Source organism: Callithrix jacchus, chromosome 21 (genome assembly GCF_049354715.1).
Source record: "Callithrix jacchus isolate 240 chromosome 21, calJac240_pri, whole genome shotgun sequence".
In the NCBI taxonomy this organism is placed as follows: Eukaryota; Metazoa; Chordata; class Mammalia; order Primates; family Cebidae; genus Callithrix; species Callithrix jacchus.
Genome location: NC_133522.1, coordinates 48496153 through 48513302, shown reverse-complemented (window position 1 = coordinate 48513302; position 17150 = coordinate 48496153). Strand labels below are relative to the sequence as shown.

Genomic DNA, 17150 nt, shown 5'->3' with positions numbered 1-17150 from the left:
AGACCCAGCGACTCCTCCCTGCAGAATAAGCGCGGTGCTCCTCGGCTGGCCCCGTAGGGACGCCCAGCCTGGCCTTCCATGTGGCTGCTTATCCTCTCTGAAGAGGGAAGTCTTGCCCAGCCCAGCAGAAGTCTGTGCAGCTCTCAACAAACACCTGAAGCACTGGCCTCATGCTGCAGTGAGGGCGGCAGGAGCTGGGACCCCATCTTTGCCAGGAGGTCACACCCCGCGCCTCTCTAAAGATGGTGCAAAGTCTGCAGGTGCCCACTGTTTTCCATGTTCTCATCCTGGCACACTGAGAAGAAACGCCACTTACTGTTGCTCTACTCAGAACTTACGATGCTGAGTTTAACGTGAGCCTCTGGGCTTCTCAGGACAGATTATTCTCAAGCCCCTTTGTGGCTCGTGGCTCATAGGATCTGAGTTCTAGGAGGGCTGCAGCGGGCACCCATCTCTCAGCCACGGGCGCCTGCACAGCCTGAGGCCAACAGCCTTTGCCAGAGTCCTCCAGGGAGGAGCACTCGGCCTTAGGACAGCCCGTCCCAATGCTCTTCATCTTTCTGTTAGTGAGCCCAACTCCATCTCCCACTGGTCCTGGATGGTCCCTCAGGGACCCCCCTTTCCCCTGTTCCCAGCGACGCTCTTCCAACCCTCAGCACAGCCGTGTCACCCTCTTAGCTGGCCTTCACAAGCCCCACCGTGTCCCACCCACGCCGGCCTTCCTTTGCCTCTTTGTGCCTCCAGAGCTTCGTGGCTGACCCCTCTGCTCCCGATGGCATCCAGTCACCAGCATCCTTCTCCCACGTACGGGTTTGGGCCCAGCCCCTTATGCTGGCGCTCACTCCCTCCCTGCTGGCCTCCCCAAGCCCCAGACTTCAACGCCAACCACCCGGAGCTGACAGCCGAGAGCCGCCTGTCATGACTGGGCCTGCTCCTCATTCAGCTGATGTTTGAGAGCGGGCCAAGCCCCCTGGCAGCAATCCCCTCCCTGGGCCGAGGCACTCAGTGCTCAGGTCAGAGAAGCCCTGGAAGGGTCTCTGTATATCCCACTTCTGCTTAGGGAAAAGCTTCTCTCTTCCTTTCGAACATGCTGGAGCCTGCACTCCCCACCACCTCTGCAGCCCCCAACCCGGAGCCACCCCGGCCTGGGCCTCCGTCTCCTCCCACAGGAGCAGCCTCCTCTTGGATTTATTTCTCCCCTTTCATGATCTCTACACGGCACCCTGAGCGAGATTTAAAACGTAAGTCTGATGATGTCACTCCTCTGCCGACAGCCTTCTAATAGCTGCTCACATCACTCGGCATAAAAGCCCGCGTCCCCGCGGTGACCCTCCAGGCCCCGGCTCTTCTGCTCTTCTCCAGACACTGGCACTCTAAACAGTCAGAGTGGAATTTACTGATCAGCTAGGAGTTTGGGGGAGTCCCCAAAGGGATCTTGTCTCAGTAGGACTGAAGTATCCCTGGGGTAAGGGCCCTCTGGAACAACTCACGCAAAGCTTAAAGGGAGGGCTCAAAGGCATGAAACTGATTTGCAGGTGACTTAACTGCCTGCCGAGGCAAAGCCGAACACTCTAACTGGGAGAAACAGAAGCACATGACGAACAAGCATGCGTTCACTACGACTGGCCTTCCGTCAACATTTCCTAGATTGTGAGAATCAGAAAAATATGACCCATAGCCAGGAGAAAAATCAGTCAACAGAGACGGACTCGCATATGGCGGAGAGGAGGAACTAGCAGACATGGCATTAAACAGAAGCATAACGAGGCATCAGCAGTTTTTTTCTTTGAGACGGAGTTTCGCTCTTGTTACCCAGGCTGGAGTGCAATGGTGCGATCTCGGCTCACCACAACCTCCGCCTCCTGGGTTCAGGCAATTCTCCTGCCTCAGCCTCCCCAGTAGCTGGGATTACAGGCACGCGCCACCATGCCCAGCTAATTTTTTGTATTTTTAGTAGAGACAGGGTTTCACCATGTTGACTGGGGTGGCCTCGATCTCTTGACCTCGTGATCCACCCGCCTCGGCCTCACAAAGTGCTGGGATTACAGGCGTGAGCCACCGCGCCCGGCCGGCATCGGCATTTAAAGGACATGTAACCACAATGAGGCATAAATGGAAGATCTGAAAATGAGATATGAAAAGGGAGGAAAACAAAACTCCCTGGGGATGAGGAAGCAGCATCTGAAATGAAAATGTCACTGAATGAGATCAACAGCAGATTAGACACTGCAGGAGGGAGGACCGATGGAATTGAAGAGCAACGAAAAAGTCTAAGAAAAGTAAAGCAAACAGGAAGAGGACTGGAAAGAAGCACACAGAGTGTCAGTGGGTCAGGGACGCCCTCGGGCTATCTGCCATCAGGCAGTCAGCGCCCCAGGGGAACGGGGAGAGGAGAGCAGAAAACCTTCCAAATTTCAGGAAAAATATGATCTCAAAGACCGAAGAAGATCAATCAACACGCAGCATGTTAAATTGAAAGAAAACCACACCGAGGCCACATAACCAACTTCCTGAAAACCAGTGATAAAGAAAACACCTAAGTAGCCAGAGGGAAAGACACATTGCGCAGAGAGAAACAAAGATAAGACATCACAGACTTCTCATGAGAAGCTACTCCAGCTAAAACACAATGAGAAGGCACATTCACAGCGCTGAAAAACTGTGAAACTAAAATTCTATATGGCAAGAAAAATGCTCTTTCAGATGGAAGATGAAATAAAAGCACTGTCAGTTGGGCATGACGGTTCACACCTGGAATCCCAGGGAGGGAGGACTGCCTGAGTTTAGGAGTCCCAGACCAGCCTGGGCAACATAGTGTGACCTTGTCCCTACAAAAACTTAAAAAATTAGCTGGGCATGGTGGTGTGTGCCTGTAGTCCCAGCTCTTTGGGAGGCTGAGGAGGAAGGACTGCTTCAGCCCCGAAGGTCAAGGCTGCACCACTGCACTCCAGCCTGAGTAACAGAGAGACCTTATCTCTCTCTCTCTTTGAAACAAAGTAAACAAAAAGCAAAACAACAAAGAAAAACATTTTCAGACAAAAGCAGAAGGAATTTCTTGTCAGAAGCCCAGCAGTATAAGAAAATCATCTACAGAATCACAGGAAATCTAATAAATGAGTTTAGCGAGGTCCCAAAAAAGCCAATTCCTACCAACTAAAAACTGCTGGAAACAAATTAAAAAAATCCATTCACAATAATATTAAATACATGAAGGAGTGATGTATTTATCCATATATCTTCACATTAACAATGGTAACGCAGGACTGCGGAACGTTAAGGGAAACCTGGGCCGGGCGTGGTGGCTCACGTCTGTAATCCCAGCACTTTGGGAGGCCGAGGTGGGTGGATCACGAGGTCAAGAGATTGAGGCCAGCCCGGTCAACATGGTGAAACCCCGTCTCTACTAAAAATACAAAAAATTAGCTGGGCATGGTGGCGCATGCCTGTAATCCCAGCTATTCAGGAGGCTGAGGCAGGAGAATTGCCTGAACCCAGGAGGCGGAGGTTGCGGTGAGCCGAGATCGCGCCATTGCACTCCAGCCTGGGTAACAAGAGCAAAACTCCGTCTCAAAAAAAAAAAGAAGGAAACCCAAATAAATGGAGAGCTATGCCATATTTCTGAACCAGAAGGCTCAACATTCTTTTCTGTGATGAAACATTCATTTAACACTCACCATAGGCCAGCAACACTTAAAAATTTTTAACATTTTAAAATAATTATGGGCTCATAAAAAGTTACAAAAATAGTGCAGAGACGTCCTCCGTCCCCTCTCCAGGTTTCTCTCAATGGGAAGGTCTTGCCTAATAATATCACAGTATCAAAACCAGGAAGTTGACACAGTGGGCAGGACCCGCACACCCTACTCAGGTTAGCTCATTTTACATGCACGCGTGTGTGTGTGTCAACGTTCTTAAGATGTTAATCCTTCCCACATTGTTCTGTATGTTTAATGTAATTTCAGCCAAAATCCTAGCAGACTTTTTTTCTGGTAGTAATTCACAGAGTGCTTCTGAAGTTTATTTGAAAATAAAAACAGTAACATTTTTGAAAAAGAGGAAAGAGAACAGAGGTAATTTATACCACCTGACTTTAAGACCTACTGTCTATCTGCAGCAGTCAAGGCAGGTGCTGTTGTTTTAAGACATGTAAATCCACACAGTAGGATATGGAGCGCAGAAAAAGACTCACACAGAAACGGCCTACTGATTTTCCACGAAGGGGTCAGGGTAATTCAGTGGGAGAAAAGACTGTGTTTTCAACAAATGGTGCTGGAGCGAATGAATCTCTGTACAGAGAAAGCACACCTCAGTCTTCCTCCTCTGCTTGGGTGGGTTGGACTCAGCGGCTTGCTTCCAAAGGAGAGCAGGGAAGGAGACAGTGATGCTGCAGTATGGAAGCCAGTGGGGCTACACGGCTGCCACGCACCCTACATACTCCTTCTAAAACCCACCACGCCAGGCTGGTCATGAGAGAAACATCGGGCAAACTCAGACTGGGGATCGCTCTACAGACTCTTCCGTCCACCCTTAGGTAAGATGGGTAAGCGTAGGTTTCACTGTATCAAAAAGTTGGTAAGGTCACAGCTATCTTAGGTGTTTATACAAGAGAAATAAAAGACATCAAATCTATGTTTCCACCAGGACTTGTGCTTTAAGGCCCACAAAAGCCCCGAGACCGGAAAGGACCCAAATGTCCATCCACAGTGAATGGAAGACGTGCTGTGGTACAGCCCACACCACGGGACATCACTTAGTAATAAAAAGCAATGAACTGTCTGTACCCACAACACACGGATGGGCCTCAAGAACATTATGTCGAGTCAAAAAAAAAAAAAGAATACAAGTACCATGTAATTTCTTTTATATGAAACTTCAGAAAGGCAAATCTCATGGACCATGCCAGAAACCAGGTCGGCTGTGGCCTGAGACACACTGGGAGGGGCAAAAGAGAGCTTTGCTTTTTTGTTTTTTTTTGAGATGGAGTTTCGCTCTTGTTACCCAGGCTGGAGTGCAATGGCGCGATCTCGGCTCACCGCAACCTCCGCCTCCTGGGATCAGGCAATTCTCCTGCCTCAGCCTCCTGAGTAGCTGGGATTACAGGCACGCGCCACCGTGCCCAGTTTTTTTTTGTATTTTTAGTAGAGATGGGGTTTCACCATGTTGACCAGGATGGTCTCGATCTCTCAACCTCGTGATCCACCCGCCTCGGCCTCCCAAAGTGCTGGGATTACAGGCTTGAGCCACCGCGCCCAGCCAAAAGAGAGCTTTTCTAGGTGGTGTAAGTGTCTTGATTTTGGTGATGGTTACAAGGGTGTACAGATTTTTCAAAACTCATCAGAATATGCACTTAAATGGTATTTTATTATATGTAAATCATACATAAATAAAAGTGATAAAAATCAAATGGAAAAGGGATTCTAGGCTGGGCGCAGTGGCTCACGCCTGTAATCCCAGCACCTTGGGAGGCCGAGGCGGGTGGGTCACCTGAGGTCAGGAGTTCAAGACCAGCCTGGCAAACATGGTGAAACCCTGTCTCTACTAAAAATACAAAAAAAATTAGCCAGATGTGCTGGTGGGCACCTGTAATCCCAGCTACTTGGGAGGCTGAGGCAGGAGAATCGTTTGAACTTGGGAGGTGGAGGTTGCAGTGAGCCGAGGTCACACCACTGCACTCCACCCCTGGGCAACAGAGCCAGAATCTATCTCAAAAAAATAAAACAAAAAATAAAGCAAGAAAGGAAAGAAAGAAAGAAAGAAGGAAGGAAGAAAGGAAGGAAAGAAGGAAGGATTCTAACACAGCAGTGCAAGCAACTGTATGAGGCACCCCAAGGCAACCCAAGGGTGACAAACACCTGCCTTGGCAACTCGCAGTGGAGCGGGGAGGCAGGAGGAGCAGGGTGCATGCCGTCCTGCACCTGCAAAGTCCCTGGGATGGGGCCGGGGCTGTCATGGCAGAGCCCTTACAGTAGCACAAACAGTAGTCCACGGTTTTGGATTCTGCAGTGGTAACAAGCTTCCAATGCAGATTCAAATGCTTATAATGTACAGTTAAACGCTTCAAATGAATGCTTCACTAATAATATTTCGAATGCTTAGATTCCGATGGTTAACCAATATATATTTTATCACAGAGGCAGGCTCAAGATTTCTTTTTCCTTCTTTGAATTTAAAAAACGACAGCAAGGCCTTACCAGAGAGCTGCTTGATGGCCACAGGTCTCACTTTGTAGGGAGTGCTGCAAGAGAGAAGACAGTGCCGCGTGAGATGCCGCAAGGCGCTGCCCCACGTCTGGCGGGAGAGATAAGCACTCGGCGTGATTAGAATTCAGGGGATTAGGTGCTTTTTTTTTTTTTTAAATTAGCTTCTTTGACTGTTCTCAGCTTTCCCACTCAGATGAATTCTAAGTATATCATTTAAACGATCAACTTCCTCTATGTTTGGTCAATTAAACAGATTTCGTCGTGGGTACGACCGCCAGTCACAGGTGCCGAATCAAGCTGGAACCGCCTGGACCCATCCCAGCACCTGGCGGACACAGGTGGGCTCCCTCCCTCTCTTTTGCTCTGTTGAGCTCATGGCAACCGTATCCCCGAATGAACAAGAGAGGATGGTGACAGAGTCCAAAATGCACTGTGATCTCCATGATGTCACCCCCATAGTCACGAGGCCCAGAGTGGACGGGGAGAGAATACTATGCATATGACAGACAACGTTTCTGTCATGACACATAAGGGCCTCTGGCCAGGGGGCAGGAACAGACAGTGCAGCCAGTGGAATGGGCATAGACCAGGAACAGGCAGTGGCCAAGAGGGGGAAAAACAAATCCGTGCACGGGAGGCTAACCCCAGGGAGATGCTATTCCTTAGCCAGCAGTTTAGCAAAATTTGGAAACCTGGTAAGAGAAGTGTCACAGGTGTTGCTGGCGGGTGCGGGCTGCCACATCTTGGGGAGAGCAGTCTAGCAACCTGGGTTAAAATCCTCTGTCTCAGAGATGAATTTAGCGAGAAATGTATCAGAATGAAACTTGAGCACACAGGGAGACAGTCAGATGCCATGTGTTCATGTCAATGGCTTCATTCATTCATCCATTCATTCATTCTACCCAGTTTTCCTGAGTGCCCACTGTGGTCAGATGGCTGGTGGCTTGAAAGAGCATGGTTTAGTCTGGGCATCTCTCCACAGGCAGGATGACACGTTAGTGGTCCCATGGTGCTAGGGTCTGAATGTTGAGGCACCCCCCAACCCCAGATTCATATAATGAAGTCCTCATCCCCAGTGGGATAAGATTGGGAGGTTGGGCCTTGGGAGGTGATTGGGTTTGAAGGAGTTCATGAGGGTGGGGCCCACATGATGGGATTAGTGCCCTTACAAGGGTGAAGGCACCAGAGCTGTCGCTTGCTCTGCCACATGAGAGACAGAAGGCAGCCGTCTGCAAGCCAGGAAGAGAGGCCTCCCCAGGAACAGAACCTGCCCACATGCTTATCTTGAACTTCAGCCTCCAGACTGTGAGGCGTCAATGTCTAGCTGTTTAAGTTCAGACAGACTGAGACACTGGGGTGTCAGGCAGCTGTTGAGAAGACGAAGACAAGTGTGCAGGTATTGACCTGGTGGGGCGCCCATGACTCCTCACTATGTAAAAACAGGTCACGGACTGATACATAGAGAACGAGCTTATTTCTGGAGGAAATGAATACGGAGCACGGTGCATACGGAGGGTACACACGCCGAGCTGTTAATGGTGATTAATTGGGGGCAATACGTGTGGTTCGATGGTTACGGGCAACATGGAAAATCTTTACAATTTTAAACACCAATAAAGTGAAAAAATAAAACCTGTGTGGCACTGACCTCCCTGAACTTTGGGCTCTGTCTGTAGGGCGGTGAGGCTGAGGTTCCTGGGAGAGCTGGGCCCTGTGGACTTGCCAGCTGAGCCTACGTGTTGGAGATTAGAGGGACCTCACCCTACAAATGACCCCGTTCACACAGAACATCAATGAGTGAGCCTACACCCTCTCATCTCCCACCATGTCACTGGTGGGGCTCATGAGAGGCCCTGCCTGGAAAGGTCTTTTAGTGGTGGGTTATTTGGCACTAGAGGGCTCATTTTTCCCCAGAGACTCGGTCATAAGAAGTGCTGGGCTTGAAGCATGGCCCTAAGTATAGGGCAGAGTCCTCCAAACTCCCAGGTGGAGAGGGCATCAGGACTGGGGCCCCTCCAGCCCCGGACGCCTGTGCTCAGCTGGGCAGGTCCACAGTGCCTGGCTCTTCCAGGAAGCTCAGCCTCACCGCCTTACAGACCCAGAGTCCAAGGCATAGAGAGGCCAGGTGCTTTGCCAACGGCCTCAGTGTGGCCAGTGAGGACCCGTGCCAGGGTTGCCTAGGAGGGGTCTGGGCTGGGAGGACAGAGTGGAGGGCGGACCGCAGAGAAGCCAGGTGTGCTGGCCTCCTCTTGGATCCTCCTTCCTTCCTCTTCTCAGTGTCTCTCTGGCCCCTGCCATGAGCAGCCTTTGAGATGGGGCAGTGGGTGGAGAGGAAGCCAGGACCCGTGTGGGCAGCAGAAAGGGGCTGTCCCATCCGTCCTCCCATCCCTGGCTCCACATTCCTCTCAGTCTTTCTTCTTCTGTGCCTCCTCTGACGGGCAGCAAGGACTCTTTCTTCTCCTCCTTCCCCTGCCCCTTGTCCCTAGAAAATCAGGGTGGGTAAGTGGCCAGGAGCAGGGAAGGGCTCCAGGAGGCAGGGCAAGGGCTGGAGGGAGAACAGCATGGATTCCACACGGTGCCGGTGGGGACAGAGCCCAGATGGGTGTCCAGCAACTTCTCCTATGCAGGCGATTCAGAGGGAGATGCCCTGGGGACTTGACACAAAGACAGGCTTGCCAAGATGCCCTCCCATCGTACAGGGGCACTGGGCCTGCTCATCCACCCAAATGGAGCCCAGCCCCCTTCAAGCCCATTCAGCGTATTCAGAGGCCGCCTCTCCGTGGAGTCTGGTGAGCTGAGGGTGGGAACCATCACATCAGCAACAGAGAAAAGAGCGGATGGACAGGGAGCCTCTGTGATGCTCCAGGAGGCTGCAGGAGCCTTCCCGGCTCTCTTGGCCACTCAAGATCAGTCTGGCTCCCAGATGCTGAGTGCTTTGGTTTCTCAGGACCAGTTATGTTGGTCCCATGGATGAGTCACCTCTTGGCTCAGTCTCAGTGGAGCTGAATCTTCATCATGTTCATTAACAGCGAATCAACACAGGAAGCCCTCCCACTTCGGAAGGGATAAGCTTGCCTTGGGCTTCTACTGTATCTGTCTTTTGCTAAGGTCTAACTGCCTGGGCTCTAACCTCTTTTAGAAACATTTAAGAGGCGGAGGAGGGGCCTGGAGCCACTCTGGAATGTAGAGAGTTCTTCTCTAAGCCGGAGTGGCCGACGACACTGGTCTTGCAAGCACGGGGCTCATCTGGAGGAGAGCTGCCCACCGCACAACCTGGCGGAAACCAGAGACAAAAGGGGCAATGGTGTGTGTCACACGCCGCCGCCTTTGGCCCTCTCCCCTCTGCGTGTGTGTCGCCATGCGCCCCACTCTCACTCACGTGACTGAGGCGTCTGACATTCTTCCACCGCATCTTGAAGCAGCAGTGACCGGGCAATGGAAGGGGCAGCGTTGTCACGAAGCAACGCCCATGTTAGCCGGACGTCAGCGTCTCCGGAAGGCTCCTGGACTGGAAAGGCGAATGACTCCAGACAGCTCAGGGCTGCTCCAAGGAGGAATGCTGGAGCCTTGCTGGATCTCAGTTGGGCCACGGCTTTTTATATTTGTTGGTCGTTAGGTTGTTTTGTCATCAATTATCTTTCCTGCCAGCCCCAAAAGCGAGTGGAAGCCTCAGCCTATTGTTCCAGGAGGTACACGTGTTCCACGTTATTTCAAATGCCAGCTTGAGCGTCCTCCAGATTGCACCAAATGTCCAGGAGCACAGGAAGGGCTAGGCAGCCGTCAGCGGATCCCCAGCCACGGGAGGGGCCTTTGGATTTGGGGGAGGGTGGGAAGCCTGGCAATGTGCAAAGGGGAAAGGTGCTTGGAGGTGTGCAGAAGGGGAGCGTCCCACTGGGCTGGGGTGGGCACTCATGTAGCTCAGCAGATTGGAGACAAGCACATTATGGTGGATTGGGGCAGACATCCCAATGCGGGGGGCTGGACAGTGTCCTGTGGCTAACGGGCCACTGGAGGACTCCATGCTGGGAGTGATGGGAGGGAAGAGGGTTTGGAGCCTATTATTCTGGAAGGTAGCAGGACTCCAGGGGGAGATAACTGTGAGGGGTAACAGGAGGTGGAAACCGGGAGGCCCACCCACGGGATGTGGTCCGCACCGGGGCCGGCTGCCAAAATCTAAAGGGTGGCATTAAGGCAAGAAGTGTTTTGAAAGAATGATCCAATGGCACACTTTGGTTTGGAATGAGAAGCCGAGAAGGAGTTAGAGTTTTAAGCTCTAAGAGACCAGGCAACCGGGATCACCCCTTCTGATCAGGATGGAGTTGGTCTCTCAAGAGCCCTTGGAATTTGGAGATTTCATGAAACGCCCTCCCTGTGGCTATGAAACTGGGAAGCATCCACGTATGCTCGATGCAACCAGCGACCTGCAGGGAAGCCCCTCCAAAGACATGGTTCCTGCCCTGAGGCTGGGGAACAATGAGGGGACCAAGCCCACACCAAGTCACTGCAGGTGTCTGCAGAAGCAGAGGAAGTTAGAGAGAGACACGACCCAACCAGGCAAGCGGCCACTGATGTGGCTTCTGAGCTAGAGGACAGGGCTGCCGTCTGCCAGGAAGAAACAGTTACCCAGCATGCGTCAGTGAGGGGAGGCCCTGGGTCTGGCAGACATGAGTTTCTGGTCACCAGAGGGCTGGGTCAAGAGCGGTTTCTCAGGTTTTCCAGGCCTTACACCAGCGGTTCGTCCCCAGGCTGAGTGCTGGAATCACTCGCAGAGCTTTCTAAAAAGTCTCGTGCACAGTGGCTCAAGCCTGTAACCGCAGAACTTTGGGAGGCCGAGGCAGGTGGACCCTGAGGTCAGGAGTTCAAGACCAGCCTGACCAACATGGTGAAACCCCGTCACTACTAGAAATACAAAAGCTAGCCGGGCATGGTGGTGCATGCCTATAATCCCAGCTACTCAGAAGGCTAAGGCCAGAGAGTCGCTTGAACCTGGGAGGTGGAGGCGGCAGTGAGCCGAGATCATGCCACTATACTCCAGCCTGGGTGCCAGAGCGAGACCCCGTATCAGAAAAAAAAAATCTCATAAACATTTGGACTTAATTGGAGGTGTCTGGGCATCAAGCGGTACCTTTCTAAAGATTTCTGGGTGGTTGCAATCTGCAGCCGGGGGGAAAGCCACTCTTCAGCTGAACTAGTTCACAGGGAGTGGTTGGAATAAGCACAGATATGTGTGCTGAGGATGCTCAAAAGCCCAAATGGACGGGCGTGTCTCTCTCTCAGGCATTCTCTGCTGGAGCTCAGGCACTTGCAGGAAAACTGGGGCAGTGAATTACACTGATGGGGCTGGGTGACTTTGGATGGTCATAGTGATGGGGCTGGTGACTCAGGATGGTGATGGTGAGGGCTGGGTGACTGTGGATGGTGATGGTGAGGGCTGGTGACTGGATGGTGATAGTGAGGGCTGGGTGACTATGGATGGTGATGGTGAGGGCGGGGTGACTGTGGATGGTGATGGTGAGGGCTGGTGACTGTGGATGGTGATAGTGAGGGCTGGTGACTGTGGATGGTGATGGTGAGGGCTGGTGACTGTGGATGGTGATGGTGAGGGCTGGTGACTGTGGATGGTGATGGTGAGGGCTGGTGACTGTGGATGGTGATAGTGAGGGCTGGTGACTGTGGATGGTGATGGTGAGGGCTGGTGACTGTGGATGGTGATAGTGAGGGCTGGGTGACTATGGATGGTGATGGTGAGGGCTGGTGACTGTGGATGGTGATAGTGAGGGCTGGGTGACTATGGATGGTGATGGTGAGGGCTGGTGACTGTGGATGGTGATAGTGAGGGCTGGGTGACTATGGATGGTGATGGTGAGGGCTGGTGACTGTGGATGGTGATAGTGAGGGCTGGGTGACTATGGATGGTGATGGTGAGGGCTGGTGACTGTGGATGGTGATGGTGAGGGCTGGTGACTGTGGATGGTGATGGTGAGGGCTGGGTGACTGTGGATGGTGATGGTGAGGGCTGGGTGACTGTGGATAGTGATGGTGAGGGCTGGTGACTGTGGATGGTGATGGTGAGGGCTGGTGACTGTGGATGGTGATGGTGAGGGCTGGTGACTGTGGATGGTGATGGTGAGGGCTGGTGACTGTGGATGGTGATGGTGAGGATTGGGTGACTGTGGATGGTGAGGGCTGGGTGACTGTGGATGGTGATGGTGAGGATTGGGTGACTGTGGATGGTGATGGTGAGGGCTGGTGACTGTGGATGGTGATGGTGAGGGCTGGATGACTGTGGATGGTGATGGTGAGGGCTGGGTGACTGTGGATGGTGATGGTGAGGGCTGGGTGACTGTGGATGGTGATGGCGAGGGCTGGGTGACTGTGGATGGTGATGGTGAAGGCTGGTGACTGTGGATGGTGATGGTGAAGGCTGGGTGACTGTGGATGGTGATGGTGAAGGCTGGGTGACTGTGGATGGTGCTTAAGGTAAGCGACTGCACTGGCACCTAGGGGCTGAGCAGAAGTTGGTTCTGTACAACTGGGAAAGCAGGATCCAGGGGGACAGGGGATAAGCTGGAGGAATTGGTGGGCAGAGGTTGGCAGGGCCCAGATTGGGAGGTCACCATGGAGAAGAAGGTGTCCTACCAGGTTGAACCCAGCAGTCGTGTGGGAGAGTCAGGCTGGAGGCAGGGAGGTCAGAGCTCAGTAAGGCCTGGACCTAGGGGTGGCAGAGGGAAAGGCAGAAGGTACAGAGGAGACGGGGGTGCAGGAGGATGCAGGCAACAGCCCAGGGCACAAATACAGCCATGACCAGTTTGTAATGAGAGGGGAGAGTCTGTTCTCTCCTCCCACCATGTCTGCCAAATTCACGCCCACAATCACAGCTGGGGTCTCCGCAGCTTCTTCTAAATCCAGAGCCTCATTATCTAGAGCACATCCCGTTGGTGTCTCGATCCGTGTCTGTGTCACCTGCACCTGGTAGAGTGACACCTGTGCATCTGTCTCTATCTCTGTCCTCATCAGCTCCATCTCTGACTCCATCGGCACTGCTCTGCTGTCCGTATCCACCACCGTGTCCATATCATGGCACCTTGTCTGTCTCCGTCTCTATCAGAGAGGCATGCAGTCTGGCATCTTAGCAGAGAGCTTCCAGACATTTGGGCTTTGGGGCTCAGGAGGGCTTTTGTCTATGTGTGTGGTACTTTCTCTTGTTAATAAGACACCTGGGGCTGGAGAATTAGGAGGTCAGGGTAGGCTTCCCCTATTTCCCACCCAGTTTAACTGTCTCTGCATGCTGTTTCAACTGGGTTCAGAAAAACAAAGCAGTTTCTCTCAGAGCCCCAGCTGGCATGGACAAGGTACTGGTTTCCGTGAAATCCCCTCGGAGAGATCATTTTGGTCTTGTGGGTGTCAGGAGGATGGGTCACCCAGTCACTTCACTTCTGAGTGAGACCCCAGGGCTGGAGCTGGTGCTGAGGCTGATATAATGCTCACTGGAGTCTCTGGGGAGCCAATTAGCATTGCACGTTTCAGGGAGTCTGGAAGCCAAGAGTGAGAGCCAGAGGGTGTGGGGCCGGAGACGGGCGTGCCGACTGGGGCCCGACGGGGAGATGGGAGGAACCTGGCTGAGGCCTCAAAGTGGCAGGGAGGATGGCTGACCAGGATAGCTCTGGCCATGTCCACTGGAGTCTCACTGAGGGGGACAGTGCTGGCCATGTCCACTGAGACCTCGCTGAGGGGGACAGTGCTGGCCACATCTACTGTGACCTCGCTAAGGGGGACAGTGCTGGCCATGTCCACTGGAGCCTTGCTGAGGGGGACACCGCTGGCCATGTCCACTGGAGCCTTGCTGAGGGGGACACCGCTGGCCATGTCCACTGAGACCTTGCTGAGGGGGACAGTGCTGGCCATGTCCACTGAGACCTTGCTGAGGGGGACAGTGCTGGCCATGTCCACTGAGATCTCACTGAGGGGGATGGCGCTGGCCGTGTGCACTGGGACCACACTGAGGGGGATGGCGCTGGCCGTGTGTACTGGGACCTCGCTGAGGGGGACAGCGCTGGCCGTGTGTACTGGGACCTCACTGAGGGGGACGGCGCTGGCCGTGTGTACTGGGACCTCACTGAGGGGGACGGCGCTGGCCACGTGCACTGGGACCTCACTGAGGGGGATGGCGCTGGCCGTGTGTACTGGGACCTCGCTGAGGGCGACGGCGCTGGCCGCATCCACTGTGACCTCACTGAGGGGGACGGCGCTGGCCGTGTGCACTGGGACCTCGCTGAGGGGGACCGCACTGGCCACATCCACTGTGACCTCACTGAGGGGGACGGCGCTGGCCGTGTGCACTGGGACCTGGCTGAGGGGGACAGCGCTGGCTGTGTGCACTGGGACCTGGCTGACACAAGGGTCTACCTGACATGTGCTTTCTCCTGTGAGCTCAGAGTTGGCCGTGGGTCAGTCAGGCAGGACACCCTGATGACCAGACTGACAAGTGTCCCATCACATCTACTGAGTCCCTTGGAGGCTCAGTGAGCCCCAATCTGGGAGGAACAGGACACCAGAGAGGGGTCCTGAGGTCACACACCCCCTCCCCCGGCTCACCAGCTCCCTCGCCTCATGAAGAATCTAAGTTCCACCTTGCCCAACCACGAAGAGCAGAGGAGGCTGCTGGGGCCTCCCCAGTCCCCCGGCACAGGGGCAGGTCACTGACCTGAGGGTTCCTGATCTGGGTCTTCCCTGGGCCACACACCGCCAGCCTGACCTGGTTCACAGACATTCACGGAGACGTTCACCGGCCTCTCCTCCTGATACCCTGGGCCTCCCTCATCCCCGCCCCTCTGTGCAGACAATCTCCAGCAGGCGTAACTTCATGAACACAGAGACCGGCCCCGAGTGGCTACACAGGAAGGGTCCCCAGGAGCTCTGCCAGGAACCTCCTGCAGCCCTTCCAGGGGCTAACATGGGGGTCCTGGGGCCTGGCTCTGCAGCTCTCGGTGCACCCTCCCGTGCCTCAGTTTCCCCTCTGTACAATGCCTCCTCCTGCTGAGAAGCGGGTGCAGAGCCGTGGCTGCAATTGTGATCTTGGAACATGCCCAGCTCTTCTGCAGGAGAACACGACGAGTCCAGCCTCAGCCTCCTTTGCACTCGCTCCTCCCCTCGCCCTCCATCTCTGCTGTCAGTTCACACCTTTCTGCAGTAGCACATTTACAAAACCACAGAAAGCCTCCATGTCATGGACAGAAGTGCCACACACACGCGGAGGAGCACGGCCGGAGCCTCTTACCGTTCTGAATTCGCGGGCATGGTGGGGTCGATGGAGACCATGGCGTCGTCGGTGGTCAGCAGGGAGATGGTCGTGTTCCTGGAAAACACACCCAAGCCTGTTTCTGCCCGTAGCTCTGGGACGTGCACCTGATGTGCACCTGGGGCCAGGGCCCTGAGACAACCAGGACAGTCCCGGGCCCAGCCTGGCCAAGGCATGGTGGGGTGGAAAGGGTGGGAGGCCATCCCCAGGGAGTTGCGACTCCGTTTGTAAATGGAATTAAACAGCTGTGTGTAATCCTAAGTGGGTGTAGACGCTGAAATACTTGAAAACGGAACTGGAGCAAGTCGACTTTACTGAGTTGGGAGACTCTTTAAAAAAAACTGTGGTAAAATAGCAACTAACATTTATATCAGCAGATGACGAATTCATAGTTGTCTTTCTACTTCCAGCACCTTGGAGTCCATCTGAACCGCACAGCTCTCTCCTACAAAACGGTTTTAAACGGTTAGGGTGAGTCTTCTTCCAGCCTCACATCTTCGGGGCCTCTTGCAAGCTGTGTTACCTCGACCAAGTTACCCTCTGATCTTCAGTTGTGAATTGTTAAAATCTGCGCGATGGAGGTGATACTCGAATCCCAGGGCCACTATACAGAATCATGTGAATATATCTATCTATTGGTGCAGTGCTTCATATATGCTGCCCAAACATGCCCCAGACCGTGGACTATTTTTGCTGCTACAAACTGCCACTTGCTGCACTTTCAGACAGGTCATTTCGTCTCCTGGGTCACCCTTTTCTCACCCTCAATTGTGAAAACTTCAATTGCCCTTCTCTACTTCTATACCGAGTTTAAAGTTAGTCCTTGAGCCAAAGCTACGCCTGCTCACCCTTTATAATTAGAAGGCTTGGTGCTGATAACTAGAAAATTCGCTTGCTTGAACACATGGTTGATTTAGGACATTAAGTCCTGGGGGACTCTGAGGGCGGGAAGGCCACTGGTCTTTTCAAACCCATTTCTGAAGTCGGCCTTTCGCCCAGTGTTGATCTGGGTCAAGCCCCCGGGTAGGAAAGGGACCTATGGTGTGAGGTGGGGCTGGGGACCAAATCCATACACAAGCCCCCTGCTTTCTCCAAAAGTGAATGAAGAAGTGAGAGGGGAAGAAAAAAGCATACTTTTGCTTTTCTTTCTTTCTTTTTTTTTTTTTGAGGCAGAATCTTGCTCTGTTGCCTAGGCTAGAGTGCCATGGCGCAATCTCGGCTCACTGCAACCTCTGCCTCCAGGGTTCAAACCATCCTCCTGCCTCAGCCTCCCAAGTAGCAGGGATTACAAGTACCCATGACCACACCAGGCTAATTTTTGTATTATTATTATTTTTGAGACAGAGTCTCAGTCTGTCACCCAGGCTGGAGTGCAGTGGCGCGATCTCGGCTCACTGCAACCTCTGCCTCCTGGGTTCAAGCGATTCTCCTGCCTCATCAGCCTCTCAAGTAGCTGGGATTACAGGCACCTGTCACCATGCCTGGCTAATTTTTTGTATTTTTAGTAGAGACGGGGTGTCACCCTGTTAGCCAGGACAGTCTCGATCTCCTGATCTCATGATCTGCCCGCCTCACCCTCCCAAAGTGTTGGGATTACAGGAGTGAGGCACCTTGACCAGACAAGGTTTCTCCATGTTGGCCAGAGTGGTCTT

At 53.3% G+C, this 17150-nt stretch overlaps 1 protein-coding gene across 4 annotated transcripts in view; it reads right to left on the bottom strand.

Annotated features, from left to right (window-relative positions):
* The window catches only part of PDE9A (phosphodiesterase 9A), a 116993-nt gene that overhangs the window by 64496 nt on the left and 35347 nt on the right, over positions 1 to 17150 (bottom strand). The window contains exons 3-4 of one of the 4 annotated variants that reach the window (XM_035283208.3): positions 15478 to 15555; positions 6192 to 6235 (exon numbers count right to left, since the gene is read on the bottom strand). The exons of 1 other annotated variant lie outside the window; for it this stretch is intronic. In XM_035283208.3, the coding sequence (XP_035139099.1) occupies positions 6192 to 6235; positions 15478 to 15555 (122 nt within the window). Of the gene's footprint in view, positions 1 to 6191; positions 6236 to 15477; positions 15556 to 17150 lie in introns of those variants that run through there. 2 more of the 4 variants (XM_035283212.3, XM_078358798.1) reach the window with 2 other exon arrangements.